The sequence below is a fragment of the Bufo gargarizans genome, chromosome 8 (genome assembly GCF_014858855.1).
Source record: "Bufo gargarizans isolate SCDJY-AF-19 chromosome 8, ASM1485885v1, whole genome shotgun sequence".
In the NCBI taxonomy this organism is placed as follows: domain Eukaryota; kingdom Metazoa; phylum Chordata; class Amphibia; order Anura; family Bufonidae; genus Bufo; species Bufo gargarizans.
The window spans coordinates 74,452,600-74,470,910 of record NC_058087.1 but is presented as its reverse complement, the minus strand read 5'-3'; the positions used below and the strand labels follow the sequence as shown (position 1 = coordinate 74,470,910).

The 18,311-nt window shown below is 43.2% G+C and overlaps 1 protein-coding gene across 2 annotated transcripts in view; it reads right to left on the bottom strand.

The window, feature by feature from the left end:
* Positions 1-7,438: 7,438 nt before the first annotated feature.
* Positions 7,439-18,311, bottom strand: part of BMPR2 (bone morphogenetic protein receptor type 2) — a 223,286-nt gene continuing 212,413 nt past the window's right edge. For both annotated transcript variants that reach the window (XM_044302643.1, XM_044302644.1), the window contains exons 12-13: positions 16,558-17,810; positions 7,439-8,793 (exon numbers count right to left, since the gene is read on the bottom strand). In XM_044302643.1, coding sequence (XP_044158578.1) covers positions 8,543-8,793; positions 16,558-17,810 — 1,504 coding nt within the window. In that variant the 3' untranslated portion in view covers positions 7,439-8,542. The remainder of the gene's footprint in view (positions 8,794-16,557; positions 17,811-18,311) is intronic.

Here is an 18,311-nt window from a genome sequence, read left to right as displayed (position 1 = left end):
AGTGATTTTCACGCATCATTTGTGCGTTGCATGAAAATCGCAGCATGCTCCTCTTTGTGCGTTTTTCACGCAATGCAGGCCCCATAGAAGTGAATGGGGTTGCGTGAAAATCGCAAGCATCCACAAGCAAGTGCGGATGCGGTGCGATTTTCACGCACGGTTGCTAGGAGACGATCGGGATGGAGACCCGATCATTATTATTTTCCCTTATAACATGGTTATAAGGGAAAATAATAGCATTCTGAATATAGAATGCATAGTAAAATAGCGCTGGAGGGGTTAAAAAATAATAATAATAATTTAACTCACCTTAGTCCACCTGATCGCGCTGCCCGGCATCTCGTCTGTCTCCTTTGCTGAACAGGACCTGTGGTGACGTCACTCCGGTCGTCACACGCTCCATCACATGATCTTTTACCATGGTGATGGATCATGTGATGACCGGAGTGACGTCACCACAGGTCCTGTTCCTGGAATGAATGCTCACCACAGGTCCTGTTCAGCAAAGGAGACAGAAGAGATGCCGGGCTACGCGATCAAGTGGACTAAGGTGAGTTAAATTATTATTATTTTTTAACCCCTCCAGCACTATTTTACTATGCAGTCTGTATTCAGAATGCTATTATTTTTCCTGTTATAACCATGTTATAAGGGAAAATAATACAATCTACAGAACACCGATCCCAGACCCGAACTTCTGTGAAGAAGTTCAGGTTTGGGTACCAAACACGCGCGATTTTTCTCACGCGAGTGCAAAACACATTACCCGTCTGAAAGAGGCCTAAGGGACAGTTCACACAGAGTTTTTTTCCGCTGACTTTGGAGTGTTTTTGCCTTAAAATCAGCTCCAAATCTGCTGCAAAAATGCCCCAAAACAGCCTCCCATTCATTTAAATAGAAAGCAGCACTTTTTCGCATAAAAAAGAAGTGTTTAAAAAAGCTGCAGCATGTCCTATCTTGAGGCAGAATCAGCGCTGATTTTCCAATTGAGATTAATGGGAGGCAATAAAATACACATTACACATGCACGTCTTTTTTCATGCGTAAATGCACCAAAAAACGCTTGTGGGAAAAGTACTATACCATTTAAAATCTGCCTGACAAACGTTTTACAAAAAATGCGGTGTCAAAAACGTGTAAAAAAAAAAGTGCGTATTTTTTAGGCGTAAAAATCTGCTCTAATTCAGCTCAGATTTTTTTAAAGGGAACCTGTCATCAACTTTGTGCTGCCCATACTAACGGCAGTATAAAGTAGAGACAGGTGAGTAGATTTCAGCGGTCTGTCATTTATAAGTCAAAGTAAGTGGTTGCCGAGAACCAACATCACAATCATTGCAGACTGGGCCTGGAAAAGAGTCATGGCCGCCTGAGAAGAGTCCTGGTTATTCATAAATTCCTGCTCTCCTGCCCGACTGCTGCTGACTGACAGCCTTCTACCAAGTTTTCTCCCTTTCTCTCTAGGAGAGAACTGCCAATCATCAGCAGGTGGACGGGGAGAGCAGGAGATCATGAATAACCAGGACTCTTCTCAGGTAGATTTGACTCTTTTCCAGGCCTGGGCTGCAATGATTATGATGCTGGTTCTCGGCAACCACTTACTTATGTGTCATGAGTGACACACCGGTGACATCAGCATTTCTGTCACTATTTTATACTGCCCTCAGTGAGGTCAACATAAAGCTGATGAGAGGTTCCCTTTAAATGTGTATTTAGAAAATTGGCCATGTGAACTGACTCTTACATGAACTTTTTAGTATACAATAAAATAATGGCACAATTTCAAATTCCATGGCATTGGGTTTTCCTTTTCAGTTTCACTAAGATTTTTCCCCCCAATACATCGAATGAAATATTAAATGGTGCCATATGAAAGAACAAAAAACAAACCCTCAGACGGCCGTGTCAACGGAAAAGTAAAAAAGTTATGGCTTTTGTCTATTTACAGACTACTGAAATTTGGATTTATTAGCCTTCTACATGATATCCTGAGAAGTTTATATGTGATGGTGATGACTGCACTGTACTGCGGAGTGAGTGCCGAATTTCTTCCTGCTCCTTGGATTATGCTGAAAGAAATTTAGGTTTAGGCTTATTTCACATGAGCGATATGGAATGATGGCTTTGCACGCAAGTTCAATCAGTTTTGTCTGCGATGGCATTCAGCGTTTCATGTTTTTTCCGTGCTGATGCAATACGTTTTTGATGTACTTTCAAACAGCACCAAACATTTCTCCTGTATAAAACTAGGCCTTAGGTCAGACACACACAAAGCGGGTTCAGTGTGAGTTCCCGTTCTGACCTCTCCTCCTCTGACAGGATCCCGCAGCATTGTAATGATTTATAATACTGTGTGTCCCTGCGAGTGTATTAAATTATGCCTTATGCACACGGCCGTTCCGTGCAATTGCGGTCCCCAAAGCACAGGCAACATCCGTGCGGCGTCCAGGTCGGATCGAGACCCATTCAACTTGAATAGGTCCATGATCCGTCCGCACCACAAAAAAATAGAACATGTTCTATTTTTTTGTGGTGCGGAGGCACGAACAGAAACACCACGGAAGCACTCTGTAGTGCTTCTGTGCCTCCATTCCGCAGCGCAGCTCCAGATTGCGGACCCATTCAAGTCAATGGGTCCGCATCCATGATGCGGGGAGCACACTGCCGGTGCCCGCATATTGCCACGGCCGGGCAACATAATGCTGTCAGTGTAAAGGCTCAAGCACACAGCCATAAGGGTCTTGCAGTCCGTAAAACACGGATCCTGGCCGTGTGCATGCTGCCATTTTCTTTTTCACTTCCAAAAGAAATGTCCTATCCTTGACAAGAATAGGACATTTTGCAGTCTGTATCTGATCCTCCAAAAATGCGGAATCGATGTGGAGCAAACTTATGGTCGTGTGCAGGAGCCCAAATTCAGTAGATTCAGGCCTAAGGGTACTTTCACACTAGCGTTATTCTTTTCCAGCACTGAGTTCCATCCTAGGAGCTCAATACCGGAAAAGAACTGATAATTCTGAATGGAGAGCGATCCGTTCAGGATGTCTTCAGTTCAGTCTTTTCGCCTTTTCAGGACGGAGATAATACCACAGCATGCTGCAGTTTTATCTCCGTCCAAAATTCCGGCAATTTTTCCCATTCAAATGCATTAATGCCGGATCCGGCTCCGAGTGTTCCGGCAAAACAGATACATTTTTGCGGTCTGTGCATGCTCAGACCGCAAAAAAAATAGAAAAAAATAAATGCCGGATCCGTTTTTCTGGATCACACTGGAGAGACGGATTCGGCATTTCAATGCATTTATCAGACGGATCAGGATCCTGATCAGTCTTACAAATGCCATCAGTTTGCATACGTTTTGATGGATCCGGCAGGCAGTTCCGGCGACAGAACTGCCTGCCGGAATCCTCTGCCGCAAGTGTGAAAGTAGCCTAACAGGGACACACAGTATTATAAATCATTAAAATGCTGTGCGATCCTGTCAGAGGAGCAGAGTTCAGAACGAGGAATCGCACTGAACTCGCTCGTCTGTGTCTGCCTTAAACATTCATGTGAATGACATTTTTTTTTAAAGTTATGGCTGCTTAAACACACAAAAAACGGGCTGGTCATTAAAGTGGTAATCTCATCTCAGACATAGACGGCATATTGCTAGTATATGCCAATAATGTCAGATTGGTGTGAGTCCCACCTCGGGCCTGCTCCTACCTCAAAAAGGGGGGTCCTGAAGAGAAGGAGGGCTCGCTGCGAATGGCCCGACTGCTCTGTATTCGCTGCTATGGGAATTCACAAAATAGCTGAGCGAGCGCATTTGCCTATTTTCTGAAGTGCACTGCGCATGCACAGCTCCCTCTCCATTCACTGCTATGGGTCGTGCATGCGTGGCTGCTCTCTGTTCACTTCAGGGGTCTCATTCTGGAGATATGAGAGGGTCCCAGCGATATGCCACCAATGTCTGAGATGGGAATGCCCCTTTAAGGGCTTATATATTTGTTGTCACTTACAGTATTGGAGATGACACTACACGTCTCTGTAATGATTTCTCCAAACTGATGCAAAGAAAACGTGAAATAGTTCCCGTATTAAAAAAAAACATTATAAAAAAAAAATAAGAGCCGGAATCTGACTGGTTGCTATTGGCAACTGCTCCACTTGTTCTTTGTACCAGCATCTCCCATTATCTTTTCCTGTGATTGTTACCTGTTTGTTCTGTCTTTTTAGGTGTTTTTGATACAGTACGTTGTGCTTTGTTCACTATATGATTTTTGTTACACAATAAATACTTTTGAAACAAAAATTGTGTTTATGAGTTCAGCCGACAAGTCACCAACATACATAAGACAACAAAGAAACAGCGGACATTGAGCTAACTGCATATATCAGTAGATTGTTGTTCAGGAACATGGTGACCATGGTCGTGACTAGTGTTGTGCCTCCAGACTGCTGTGTGGCAGGGAAGCCATTCATCTCAATGGGGTCACAACACTGTTGGAGCTTTGCTATCCTGTGGTTGCGGTCACAGCAATTAGTTTTTCACACTGCAGCCCCCTTCAGTTCAATGGCTGTACTGCTGCGCAGTGACCTTTACCTTTACTTTACTTAGGCTGGATTGACATTGCATTTGCAGGGTCTGTCACATGTGGCAGGAAGGCTCTGGCACACACCAGATGCAGCAGTCCCCTCTGGAATCTGATAAATTGATATCTTGTAACAAAAGCCATTGGAAAAGTCAACTAAAAGTTTATTGCAACTTGTTAGTTTAACTTAATGGAGTTTACTAGATTGCATCAAATAATCAGTTATTGCTCCTATCTCCGGTTCTGCGCTGTCCATGCAGCTCTTTATTTCCTGAGTACATGGTTCATGGGTGTGTCAAAGCAGCAACAGGAGCAGTGATAGGGGAGTGTCTATGTAACTAGCTGGGTGGGAGGAGCTATAAACTAGCTGGGTGGGAGGAGCTAAAAACTAGCTGGGTGTTAGAGGCAGTGATAGGGCAGTGTCTATGTAACTAGCTAGTGGAAGGAGCCATAAACTAGCTGGACATTGTTAAGGGCAGTGATAGGAGCGTGTCTATGTAATTAGCTGGTGGGAGGGGCTATAAACTTGGTGGGAGGGGCTATAAACTAGTTGGACATTGTTAGAGGCAGTGATAGGAGAGTGTCTATGTAACTAGCTGGTGGGAGGAGTTATAAACTGGGTGGGAGGAGCTATAAAGTAGCTGGGGGTTGTTATGGGCAGTGATAGGGGAGTGTCTATGTAATTAGCTGGGTGGGAGGAGCTATAAACTGGATGGGAGGAGCTATAAACTAGTTAAGCGTTGTTAGGGGCAGTGATAGGGGAGTGTCTATGTAATTAGCTGGGTGGGAGGAGCTATAAACTAGCTGGGAGTTGTTATGGTCAGTGATAGGGGAGTGTCTATGTAACTAGCTGGGTGGGAGGAGCTATAAACTAGCTGGGAGTTGTTATGGTCAGTGATAGGGGAGTGTCTATGTAACTAGCTGGGTGGGAGGAGCTATAAACTAGCTGGGAGTTGTTAGGAGCAGTGATAGGGCAGTGTCTATGTAATTAGCTGATGGGAGGAGCTATAAACTAGCTGGGAGTTGTTAGGAGCAGTGATAGGGCAGTGTCTATGTAATTAGCTGGGTGGGAAGAGCTATAAACTAGTTGGGCATTGTTAGGGGCAGTGATAGAGTGTCTATGTAACTAGCTAGGTGGGAGGAGCTATAAACTGGGTGGGAGGAGCTATAAACTAGTTGGGGGTTGTTATGGGCAGTGATAGGGGAGTGTCTATGTAACTAGCTGGTGGGAGAAGCTATAAGCTAGCGGTGTTGTTAGGGGAAGTGATAGGGGAGTGTCTATGTAACTAGCTGGTGGGAGGAGCAATAAACTAGCTGGGTGGGAGGAGCTATAAATTAGCTGGGGGTTGTTAAGGGAAGTGATAGGGGAGTGTTTATGTAATTAGCTGGGTGGGAGGAGCTATAAACGGGGTGGGAGGAGCTATAAACTAGCGGTGTTGTTAGGGGCAGTGATAGGAGAGTGTCTATGTAACTAGCTGATGGGAGGAGCTATAAACTAGCTGGGTGGGAGGATCTATAAATTAGCTGGGGGTTGTTAGGGGAAGTGATAGGGGAGTCTCTATGTAATTAGCTGGGTGAGGGGAGCTATAAACTAGCTTGGGGTTGTTAGGGGCAGTGATAGAGGAGTGTCTATGTAATTAGCTGATGGGAGGAGCTATAAATTAGCTGGGGGTTGTTAGGGGAAGTGATAGGGAAGTGTCTATGTAACTATCTGGTGGGAGGAGCTATAAACTAGCTGGGGTTGTTAGACACTCCCCTATCACTTCCCCTAACAACCCAGCTAGTTTATAACTCCTCCCACCAGCTAGTTACATAGACACTCCCCTAACAACCCCCAGCGAATTTATAGCTTCTCCCACCCAGCTAGTTTATAGCCCCTCCCATCAGCTAATTACAAAGACACTCCCCTATCACTGCCCCTAACAACGCCCAGCTAGTTTATAGCTCCTCCCACCCAGCTAATTACATAGACACTCCCCTATCACTTCCCCTAACAACCCCCAGCTAATTTATAGGTCCTCCCACCCAGCTAGTTTATAGCTCCTCCAACCAGCCAGTTACATAGACACTCCCCTATCACTGTCCCTAAAACCGCTAGTTTATAGCTCCTCCCACCAGCTAATTACATAGACACTCCCCTATCACTTCCCCTACGAGCTGCAGACTTTGAAAGTAGGAAGTGGTCATAATAATGTGACTCGACTATGTAGATTGCCCCATGGAAATGATGACCATTTGGATGATTTCTTACCCTTCTGTCAATGGACGAAATAAAAATTCAGTCTAAGCGTCAAAAGTCACAAACAGTATTCGGCTACATGCACACGACCGTGCCGTTTTTTGCGGTCTGCAAAAAACGGAAGGCGCCCGTGTTGCCTTCCGCAATTTGCGGAACGGAATGGGCGGTGGCAATATAAATGCCTATTCTTGTCCGCAAATCGCGGACAAGAATAGGACATGTTATATTTTTGTGTGGGGCCACGGATGCGGACAGCACACGGAGTGCTGTCCGCATCTTTTGCGGCTCCATTGAAATGAATGGGTCTGCATCGCCGGCTCGGATGCGGACCCAAACAACGGCCGTGTGCATGAGGCCTAAAAATGGTTAATATTTGTTTCCAAAATTCCAAGCCATAAGCGTTATAGTTGGTGTCACTGCTTCTTTAAAGGTATGAGGACAGACCTGGGTTTTGGAATCTGCATTTTGCATACATTTATTCTGTATATATTAAAAGTACAAAGTAAAGCATATTCACAGGACAAAACCAGCAACGGGCGGCTTCCAGATACAAAGAGCAGCTCGTGGGAAATGATTAAAAAAACTAAAATACCCACAAAAAGAAAATCACAAACATGACAGAAAGTGATTTAGTGTTAGTGAAGTGTATTTTCCAGTAAAGCGTGGCAAAAAAATATATATAAACCATTGCACATTTCAACCAAGTACATCAAAAGCCAGAGTCAGGTTTCACTCTTGCACAGATAGGCTAAAATATCACTTTTATACGTTCTTTTCTTGTTATAGTCACTTATATATATTTATATATTCTTTTAATCTATTTCTTATTTTTAAACATACGCCTTAAAGCCTTAATAGACGCATCCTCCCTCTCCCACTAAGTGTCATCATCTAAGAATGGTTGTCCAATACGCAAATAAGCCTGACGAAAGGAAACATTTTACTTAAAAGCCCAAAGTTGATGAACTAAGTTGTATCAAGTTGTGTCTCCAATTCCTAGGTATGAAGTAGAACTGGAACGAAGGGGATTTGGAGCTGGAAAATTCTGGGAAGGCAGCCATTATATCTATGACTTGCAGTGCTTTTACCTAAAAGTGCAAAGTTCTTGCTACTTAAAGAAACGGCAGAAAATAAGCATTTCTTTGTATATTTCTCTTTGAACGAACGGACCCTCAATACATCAACATACAGACTAGACAGAGCATAGAAATTAAAATTGCGTGCACAAGACTGCTGCAGATTATCCTGTCCTGCAGCTTATATTTTAGAGACCACACTGGTCAAAGGTATCTTCTTCTTTGTCAACAAGAGAGATATCAGGTGCTCTTTTGTTTTTCTTGTCTTCCTTCTCGTGTTTTTTTTATATATATATTTTTTTCATTTTATGTTCATACATATAACATGATGTTCTGGGCAAACAATACGTGCAGAAGTGTTCCAAAAGTTAAAAGAACAAAACTGGCCAAAGTAAAATTGTGGAAGCATAAAATGTCTCTCTGTGTGTTTTAATCTGCATAGTTGACCCTTGTGGCTTTGGAGGGACTTGCACCTGCAACTGCATGCAATGTCCTCCAAATCCATGAGAGTGATATCAAGTCCTTTAAATATTTGATGGTAGAAATAGGTTCTGTGTCTTCTTTCTCATTGGATGATACAAAAAGAACTGGATCTGGAGGCATTCAGAATTCAACTTAAAAAAAGAACAAGGAAAAAGAGATGACTGGATAATTTACAAGCAGCTCATTCTAGCATCCTTAGAAAGGGCAGCGGTGGCAGTGCCACCATCCATAAGGTAAACAGCTGTGCTCGATTTTGAGTGGCTGAAAGATTCATTGCCCCCATTGTTGTTGACCTCACAGTCCTGGCGTTCAGTGGGGATGACCCATGTAGAAGGGCGCCACCTTTTAAGGGAGTAAGGTGTCTTCACTCTCTTCTTAATCTTCTCCCCCGAGCCAGCCCGACTGTCAGATAATGTCTCACCTATATATAAAAAAGAAGAAGAAATTCAGTCTCGTGGATGGATGCAAATCCCTTTATTTGGTCTATGATTGCTTTATACAAATAGTTCATTCAGATTGGTTTCAATTAAAAAATCAATGAGATTGGCCCATCTCGGATATAGGATATGCCACCAACATCTGATAGGTGTGGGTCCCATCAAAGTGAAAGAGAGCACACCGTGCATACACAGTGTGCTCTCCATTCACTTCAATGGGAGTTCCCAAAAAGAGCTGAGCAAGCAAGTTCAGCTATTTCCAGAACTCCCATAGAAGCGAAGAGTGCACCAAGCAATCTATGATTGCTTTATACAAGTAGAAGTAGCTCTTTGAGATTGGTTTCAATTCACAAATCACTCAGACTTGGCTATGCCACCAACGTACGATAGCGGTGGGTCCCAAAAGAGCGAAGGAGAGTGCATCGCACATGCACAATATGCTCTCTATTCACTTGTATGGTAGTTCCTGAAAAAGAGCTTGGCTATTTTTGGCACTCCCATAGAGGTGAAGGGAGAGTGACCGCGCTTGCCCAGTGCACCCTTGTTCACTTTGGGGGCCCCATTCTAGAGATATCAGACATTGGTGGCATATTCTAGCAATATGCTACCAAATTGCGGGATGGTCCAACCCCTTTAAGTCATTAAAATACGTGTCTATAAGGCTAACCTACAATTTAACTTTGAACATAAAAAAAGAGAAGGGGAAATCAAGTCAAGAACATTCTCATATGTCAAAGGTACATGTGAGAAGACCACATCGCGGAAGTCTGTAATGTCAGTCCACACCAATTTCCACAATGAAAATTGACAGCTCAAACCCCTTCAGCATGGCTTATAGATTTCTGTTACTGGAAAACACAATCTTCTGTGCGCTTATCATATTGTGTCAGACTGCCAACAAATGTATGAGTATTGCCATAGAGCCCCTGGGTGGTGTAAGACCACAGACTTCCCAAATGTCATCTTGGCAAACATACCTGTAACATATCAGAAGATCATTTTGACTGGATTTCTTCCCCTTTATGATTAGCTTTGTTTTATGGCCATTAATACCATGTCTGCAACATTTCTCCATGCTTTCTTGTCTTCTCTAATGGATCAAACTTGTGGGATGGCCACCAACAGTAGGGGCCCCTTTGCAAGGACCGTGGACTCCATTCCAACTGCATATGGTTGTACCTTTATTTGTTCTGTCCCTCGCCAAGATCTTAAAATACTTTTTAAACTTATGCTAATGAGGTTCGTCAAGTGCTTAGGAGCGGAGTTATGGCAGCAAGTGCTCAGGCCCCTCGGCTATGTGCCAGAAAACCACACCTCTTTCACCCCTTTAGCCCGCCCTTGTTTCCTATTATTACCTCCTCCTCTCCCTCCAAGATCTCGTGCCGGCGCAGGCACAGTCCAACTACCTGGTCCTCTGCCCATAATGGTTTGATTAAAGTGCCTCGGGAGATGTGTTAGAACAGCATTGTAGGTGGCAGACAATAGATATTGCACCCCCCAACTCTATTCAAACTCTATTTCTCCAATTAAACAAAAATAGCTTCTTTCACACCTCTTTTGAACCAGTCCTCCTCTGTGTCTAAGATGTGAACCTCAAAGCTATCAAACAACTGTCCGTTGACCTTAAGATGTAGCTAAACTAGCTATACTATTCAGGTAAATCTATTGCCTGCCTCTTACAATGTTGTTCTAGCACTTCTCTGGAGGCAGTTTAATCACACCTAATAACTTCAGTTATGCAAACTGCAATCAACATCTAACCTCCATAAGGCCCATGAACTCATGTGGATTTGATAAACAGATTATGCCAAATGAAACATGAGTCACCAGTATTTAATGCTGGCGATTTCTTGTACAAGTCATACTAATTGAGAAAGCCAATCAAATGACTAGAGAAAATACAACAAATCTAGTTGCTCTGACTTATTACTACTGAGATACCATGACCTGAATGAATGAAAACCTTCACATATATTCTAGGATGGGTTGCTGGAGGCCATGTTTATACCATTACTGGATAAGCCCTTGTAAAGAAACATATGAAATATTAATGGATGCATTTATCTGAACATTCAGTCTGTGCAACTGTTCTGTTTCTAGATGGTTGTTGTGTAACAACCAAAGAAGAAGGAATTGGGAATAAACAGCTTTCAGATAATAATCTACAATATCATTGTGCTACTATGCCTAGCATGGTTTGTATGTAGAAATATTGACTGGTGAACTACAGATATCTCACACAATAATCAAAGATCTGAAGTATTGCCAGTTGTAATCAACTTCTCCAATGTTCAAATGCTTATCTGAAAATGTAATCTGTGTTTTCTTTAAAGGGAACCTGTCACCTGCAAAACGCATATTAAACCGACCGCAGTACCTTACAGTATCCCCCAGTGTGTTGCTAATCATGTTTTTTTTTCCTTTCCCCTTTGTGTTTGTTCATACTTGCTAAAAACGCTGTTTTAATGTCGGTCGGCGCTGTCTCCGAGTCAGGCTTGAAGTCAAGGGTGCAGCGGCCTTCTTGCTTCAAGGAAAGCTAAGCCTGCCCCTTACCCCTCCTCTCTACAATTAGATGGACATGCTGCTGTGATGCCGGGAATGCGCTCTTCTAGCGCATGTGCAGTACGCTGCCTGTTACAGATCCTCACTCACCCACCTGCATTTTGCTGACTGCGGATGTGTCGGACAGTTCGATCGCGTGCGCGCCCGGCCGTCATGCTGTAACAGGCAGCGTACTGCGCATGCGTTAGAAGAGCGCGATCCTGGCATCACAGCAGCATGTCCATCTAATTGTAGAGAGGAGGGGTAAGGGGCGGGCTTAGCTTTCCTTGAAGCATGGAGGCCGCTGCCCCCTTGATTTCAAGCCTGACTCGGAGACAGCGCCGACCGACATTAAAACAGCGTTTTTAACAAGTATGAAGAAACACAAAGAGGAAAGAAAAAAATGATTAACAACACACTGGGGGATACTGTAAGGTACTGCGGTCGGTTTAATATGCGTTTTGCAGGTGACAGGTTCCCTTTAAAAATGCATTTATGACAGTACCAGACTGAATGTGTTTTTCTATGGAAATAAAGGATATAAAAGGAGGTGATAAATGTTGGATCTATAGGGGTCTGACCGCTGGGACCCCCAGTGATCCCAAGGAAGGAGAACCCCGAGTCCCTTTTGTGAAGTGAGTGATGGTACACAAGTAGGTCCTCCACTCCATTCACTTCTATGGTACTGCAGGAGTGCTGCAAACACCTGCAAAATAGAGTCATACGTCTGTATTTCAAACAGATTACTACATTATGTCCCATTTTAGCACAGAGTGTGGCTTGCTGATGGGATTTCAGTAAACTAGATTTATCCTTCTGGTTGACTTTCTGTATTTTAACCCCTTCAGGACCCTGCCATTTTTCACCTTAAGGACCAGGCTGTTTTTTTTGTAAATTTGACGTGTCACTTTATGTGGTAATAACTTTGGAATGCTTTTTCTTATCCAAGTCATTCTGAGATTGTTTTCTCCTGACACATTGTACTTCATGATAGTGGTAAATTTCAGTCAATATTCTTCATTTTATTTTATTAATTTAATCCCAAATTTACCAAATTTCCAAATTTCAATTTCTCTGCTTTTAGAACAGATAGTGATACCTCATATAATAGTTATTACTTTACATTTCCCATATGCCTACTTCATGTTTGGATCATTTTGTAAATTACATTTTCATTTTTTGGGACATTAGAAGTTTTGGAAGTTTAGAAGCAAATCTTGAAATGTTTCAGAAAATTTCCAAAACCCACTTTTTAAGGACCAGTTCAGGTCTGAAGTCACTTTGTTAGGCTTACATAACCACCCATAAATGGCCCCATTTTGGAGACTAAACGCCTCTAGGTATTCAAAACAGATTTTTACAAACTTTGTTAACCCTTTAGGTGTTCCACAAGAATTAAAGGAAAATGTAGATGAAATTTCAGAATTTCACTTTTTTGGCAGATTTTGCATTTTAATCCATTTTTTTCCAGTAACAAAGCAGGTGTTAACAGCCAAACAAAACTCGGTATTTATTGCCCTGATTCTGTAGTTTACAGAAACACCCCACATGTGGTCGTAAGCTGCTGTACGGGCACACGGAAGGGTGCAGAAGGAAAGGAACGCCATATGGTTTTTGGAGGGCAGATTTGACTGGGATAATTTTAAATTGCCATGTCACATTTGAAGACCCCCCTGAAGCACCCCTAGAGTAGAAACTCGAAAAAAGTGACCCCATTTTGGAAACTACGGGATAAGGTGTCAGTTTTGTTGGCACTATTTTAGAGTACCGTATTTTCCGTCCTATAAGACGCACTCCCCCCCCCCAAAAAAAAGTGGGGGGCAAATATCAGTGTGTCTTATGGGGCGAATGCTGCAATTTACAATGATGCACGGCTGCCGCGATGCCGCACAGCGCGGTCGGCGGGTGTATCAACTGAGAGGGAGGAGGAGCTGGGGGCTGGCATTTGGATTAGGAATGACAGCGGGGATCGGTGCAGTCCCTGTATTCTATTGCACCGGCCCCGCTAACTGTTGTATAATCTTATGTAACCTGTAGGCATTGTTAAGATATAATAATCATGTGTAATCCATCTGTATTACTTACAACATTAATTTCCATAGCAGAGAGGAGGCAGGCCGGGAGGAAGGGCGGGCAGCACGTCATGAGCCTCCGGCGCCCACTTTATGAATGAAGCAGGCAGCACAGGCTGGTGACGTAGTGAGTGAAAGCCGCCCGTCCTCCTGGCCTGCCTCCTCCCTCCGCTCTGCTACGGAACTTAATGTTGTAAGTAATACAGATGGATTACACATGATTATGATATATTATATCTTAACAATGCCTACAGGTTAGATAAGATTATACAACAGTGAGCGCGGCCGATGCATTAGAGTACAGGGACTGCACCGGTCCCCGCTGTCATTCCTAATCTAGATGCCGGCCCCCAACCCCTGTATTGGGGGTCATTCACACTGCAGGGACACTGTTATGGGGGGGGGATCTGTGGATGGCTACAGATGCTATGTGTCATCCACAGATCCCCCCATTGCAGTGTCATCCACAGATGTCCCCATTGCAGTGTCATGCACAGATGTCCCCATAGCGGTGCCATCCAGAGATCCCCTTCATAACAGTGTCATCCACAGATCCCCCATAACACTGGGTCATCCACAGATCCCCCATAATAGTGTCATCCACAGACCACCATTAGTTCAAAACCCACCAAAAGCACACCTTTTGGTTCAAAATATTTATTTTCTTATTTTCCTCCTCAAAAACCTAAGTGCGTCTTATGGGCAGGTGCATCTTATAGGGCGAAAAATACAATACATATGATTTTTGGTTGTTCTATATTGCACTTTTTGTGAGGCAAGGTAACAAAAAATAGCTGTTTTGGCACAGTTTTTATTTTTTTATTTACAATGTTCATCTGACGGGTTCGATCATGTGCTATTTGTTACAGACGTGACAATACCAAATATGACAGATTTTTTTAGTGTCTCCATATTCTGAAAGTCATAGTTTTTTTATTTTTTGGACAACTGTCTTATGTAGGGGCTAATTTGTTTAATTGGTACTATTTTGGGGTGCGTATGACTTTTTGATTGCTTGGTATTACACTTTTTGTGATGTAAGGTGACAAAACATGGCTTTTTTGACCGTCATGTGATATTTTTATACAGCAGGTCGTTATGGACGTGGTGATACCTAATAAGTATACTTTTTTATTTATTTAAGTTTTACACAATAAAAGGATTTTTGAAACAGAAAAACCATGTAATAGGCCGAATGCACGCGACCGTGGAACACGGACGTGAGCGGTCCGAGGTATCCCGGCCTAGCATCCTGCTGACAGCAGGAGCGCAGGGCGTCATTGGTTGCTATGACGCTGTGCGCTTCATGCCGCCGCTGCACTACAGTAATACACTCGTATAGATCATACCAGTGTATTACTGTACAGCAGCGGCGGCATGAAGCGCACGGCGTCATAGCAACCAATGACGCCGTGCGCTCCTGCTGTCAGCACGATTCCAGGTCAGGATACCACGGACCGTTCACGTCCACGGTTCCACGTCCGTGTGTATTCGGCCTTAGTGTCTCCACATTCTGAGACCCATAGTTTTTTTATTTTTTGGGCGACTGTCTTATGTAGGGGCTCATTTTTTGCGGGATGAGATGACTGTTTGATTGGCACTATTTGAGGTGCATATGACTTTTTGATCGCTTGGTATTACACTTTTTATGATGTAAGGTGGCAAAAAATGGCTTTTTTTTTTACAACTTTTTTTTTTTTTTTACGGTGTTCACCTGAGGGGTTAGGTCTTGTGATATTCCAATAGACCTGGTTATTACAGACACGGCAATACCTAATATGTCAGTTTTAACACAATAAAAGCATGTTTGAAACAAAAAAAAATCATGTTTTAGTGTCTCCATATTATGAGAGTTATTTTTCTTTATTTTTTTGCCCGATTGTTTTATGTAGGGGCTAATTTTTTGTGGGATGAGGTGACAGTTTGATTGGTACTATTTTTGGGGGCATACACCTCTTTGATCGCTTGGTGTTGCACTTTTTGTGATGTAAGGTGACAAAAATGATTGTTTTTAGCACAGTTTTTATTTTATTTTTTCTACGGCGTTCAGGTCAGGTAGTGGATCATGTAATATTTTTATAGAGCTGGTTGTTACAGATGCGGCAATAACCAATATGTCTGGTTTTCTTTTTCTTTTTTTTACTTTATGTGTTTTATTATGGTAATTTTTTTTTTTACTTGAAACTTTATTTTTATTATGAAAAACACTTTTTTAAACTTTTTTTTTAAACTTTTTTTTTGTTCCACTCTGGGACTTCAACTTCTGGGGTCTGACCCCTCTGCAATGCATTACAATACATCCTTTACAGTCTTTACACTGACAGCCTGCCTGTGAGACCCTGCCTAAAGGATAGATCCCACAGGCTTCTGTAGAAGGCAAGCCCCGATGCCTATGGAAGGCATTGGGCTGCTTTCTGTGCAATTGGGTCCCAGTCACTGCAGCATGGGGGCCCGATGGAGATGTGGAGGGCACCTGTACCCTCCGCAAACCCTCTGCATGCCATGATCAGCTTTGACCGCGGTATACAAGGGGTTAATACGCCGGCATCTGTGTTTTCACTGATGCCAGCGTATGCAGCAGGGGCCCGGCTCTAAGTGACTGCCAGATCTGTGCTGCTGATCAGGCAAGCGCAGCTCCTGCACCCGCCCGATCAGCCCTCCATACATGTAGACCCCATCTGCAGACCACCTAAAGTAAACAAGCCTGGGAGTGGAACATCAACGAACTCAGCCTGGGCACAGGACCAGAGCAGCGGGGAACAGGTGAGCATGATTCTGGTATTAGGTCAAACATGTTGTAGAAACCAAGGAGATCCTGGAATAGGACAATTTCACCACGCTGATGTCATGTCCTTCCTCAACAATGTTTGCAAGGCTATTACAAGTGGATGTGTACAAAAATTGGAGGTCTGGATTGCTGTATAATTTACTCTTGTGGGGCACGTACAACAAGCTTTATCCTGTGGTTGCAGTGGTCACATTAACCATTACTAAGTGCTGTCAAGCTGGAAGTATTAGAGTTATACATACATCAAACAAAAAGTGTAATAAGATGCTCAGAAGGACAATTATAAAGAAATATGTTTACACTAGGGCACAGAGCTGAAAAGTCATATTACAATAGACGTCACTTACTATGCATGCTGCAGTTATCCATAATACTGGAGGTGGACAAGTCTAGAGAGTTTGGTCTCTGTGCTCTTCTTGTATGACGTTGCCTGGATTCTACAGCTGCAACCTGCGTCCCTGGGTCTTGTAGAATACATTGGCTGCTGTTATTATTGTTATTTGAGTTCACCCTGCTCTCTGAAGGGTGATCCCTTCTTTCAACTAGTCGGTCCAGCACAGATTCGTCCTGTCCAGCCTGCTGCTCTCGTCTTAGTAGAGGCTCGTTCTCATCAGGGCTGGAGTTGATATTCAATCGGCTGTCCTCACCTCTAAATTGGCTCTGTAGCATCTCCTGGGCCCTTTGGGCCATTGAGTTTGTACTGGTTCCTAAGGCTGTGTTGGAATTTTGGGCTAAAGTACCTTGACAGTTCACATAGCCCGTCCTGCCCCCGACTGCTGTTGTGGTAACTGTCACAACATGAGGTTCTGCGGCACTCACTGTGTTCATTTTGGCTACTCCTGTTTCCACATGCTTCAAGTTAGATTTGTGTTTGCTGCCAAACTTGAGCCTGGACTCTTTACCAGATGATTTAGTGTTAAGTGGCAGGGTGGTAGGTCTCTTGGGAAGGTTTTGTTGCTTAGGAAGAGGATAGAGTTGTGCAGGGTGTACATCCTGAACTAAGCAAGATTGGCTGTTCCCTGCTAGTGTAAAGTCCTGTTGTCCTGTGGACTCCACCGCTAGCTTTATCAGTGGGTAAAACAAGTTGGAGCTTGTGCTACCCAATGGATCAGACCCACTGAACTGTTTGAGGGAATGTTCCATAAGGTTCTCATCTGAACTTTCCTTCAGATTCTTATCTACCTCTTTTGGATCTAGCTTGTTGGTTTCTAAATCTTCCTCTGTTAGCTGCAGACACACAGGAGTAGGCCCAGTGGGCAGCATGCCATGCATGGCTTCATCTGAGTGTTGAACCTCAGAAATTGTGGTCATACCAGTGCTTGGTGTGAGTCCGGTAGTGTTGGTAGTGTTAGTGTTGGTTGACAAGCTGGTAACACTAGTCTCTGGGCTGGGAAGGCGAGCTTGAGCCTGCTGACGCTCATAGTTAATGGAGTTCCGGTTCTTCTCACCAGAGGTCAGAGGAGTGCTGGACATTGAGGTCTCAGATGAGATGTTCTTCAGTATACTGTCTGAATTGTGCACAGAGTCTTCAATAAAAGAAGACGATGAATAATCAGGATATGGTCCAATCTTTGGGATTCGTCGGCTTTGTGAAAGATTTCTGGGGAAAAAAATAAAGCAAAAACCTGTTAGTTTAAAACAAAGCAAAATAAATACCAAATGTATGAGCACTGACAGTAGGATAGATAAAAGCAAAAACAAACACAATGCAACAGCACTCTGCAAATACAAATAACAAAGTAAATACAATACTGACATACTGACTATAGAAAATATACTACTGCTAATGATATGTTATAAATGTGAGATTCTTGGCAAATACATTTTGTACAAAATTATTTGTACTTGTCCGCCAACGACAAGACGATCTCTTTAGGACAGGAACCTACACTAAATACTACCTCGTCTGTTGCCATACTGGCCTCCATTAATTTTAGTGAATGCAGGTTCCACATGCATTCTGGGCCCACACTGTATTATATTTCTTTTGGTGCCACAATGGCCTCCATTAAATTCAGGGAATGCAGGCTCAGTATGCATGTGGAGCCTGCATTTCCTGAATTTAATGGAGGCCATTGTGGCACCAGAGGAGATAGTATTT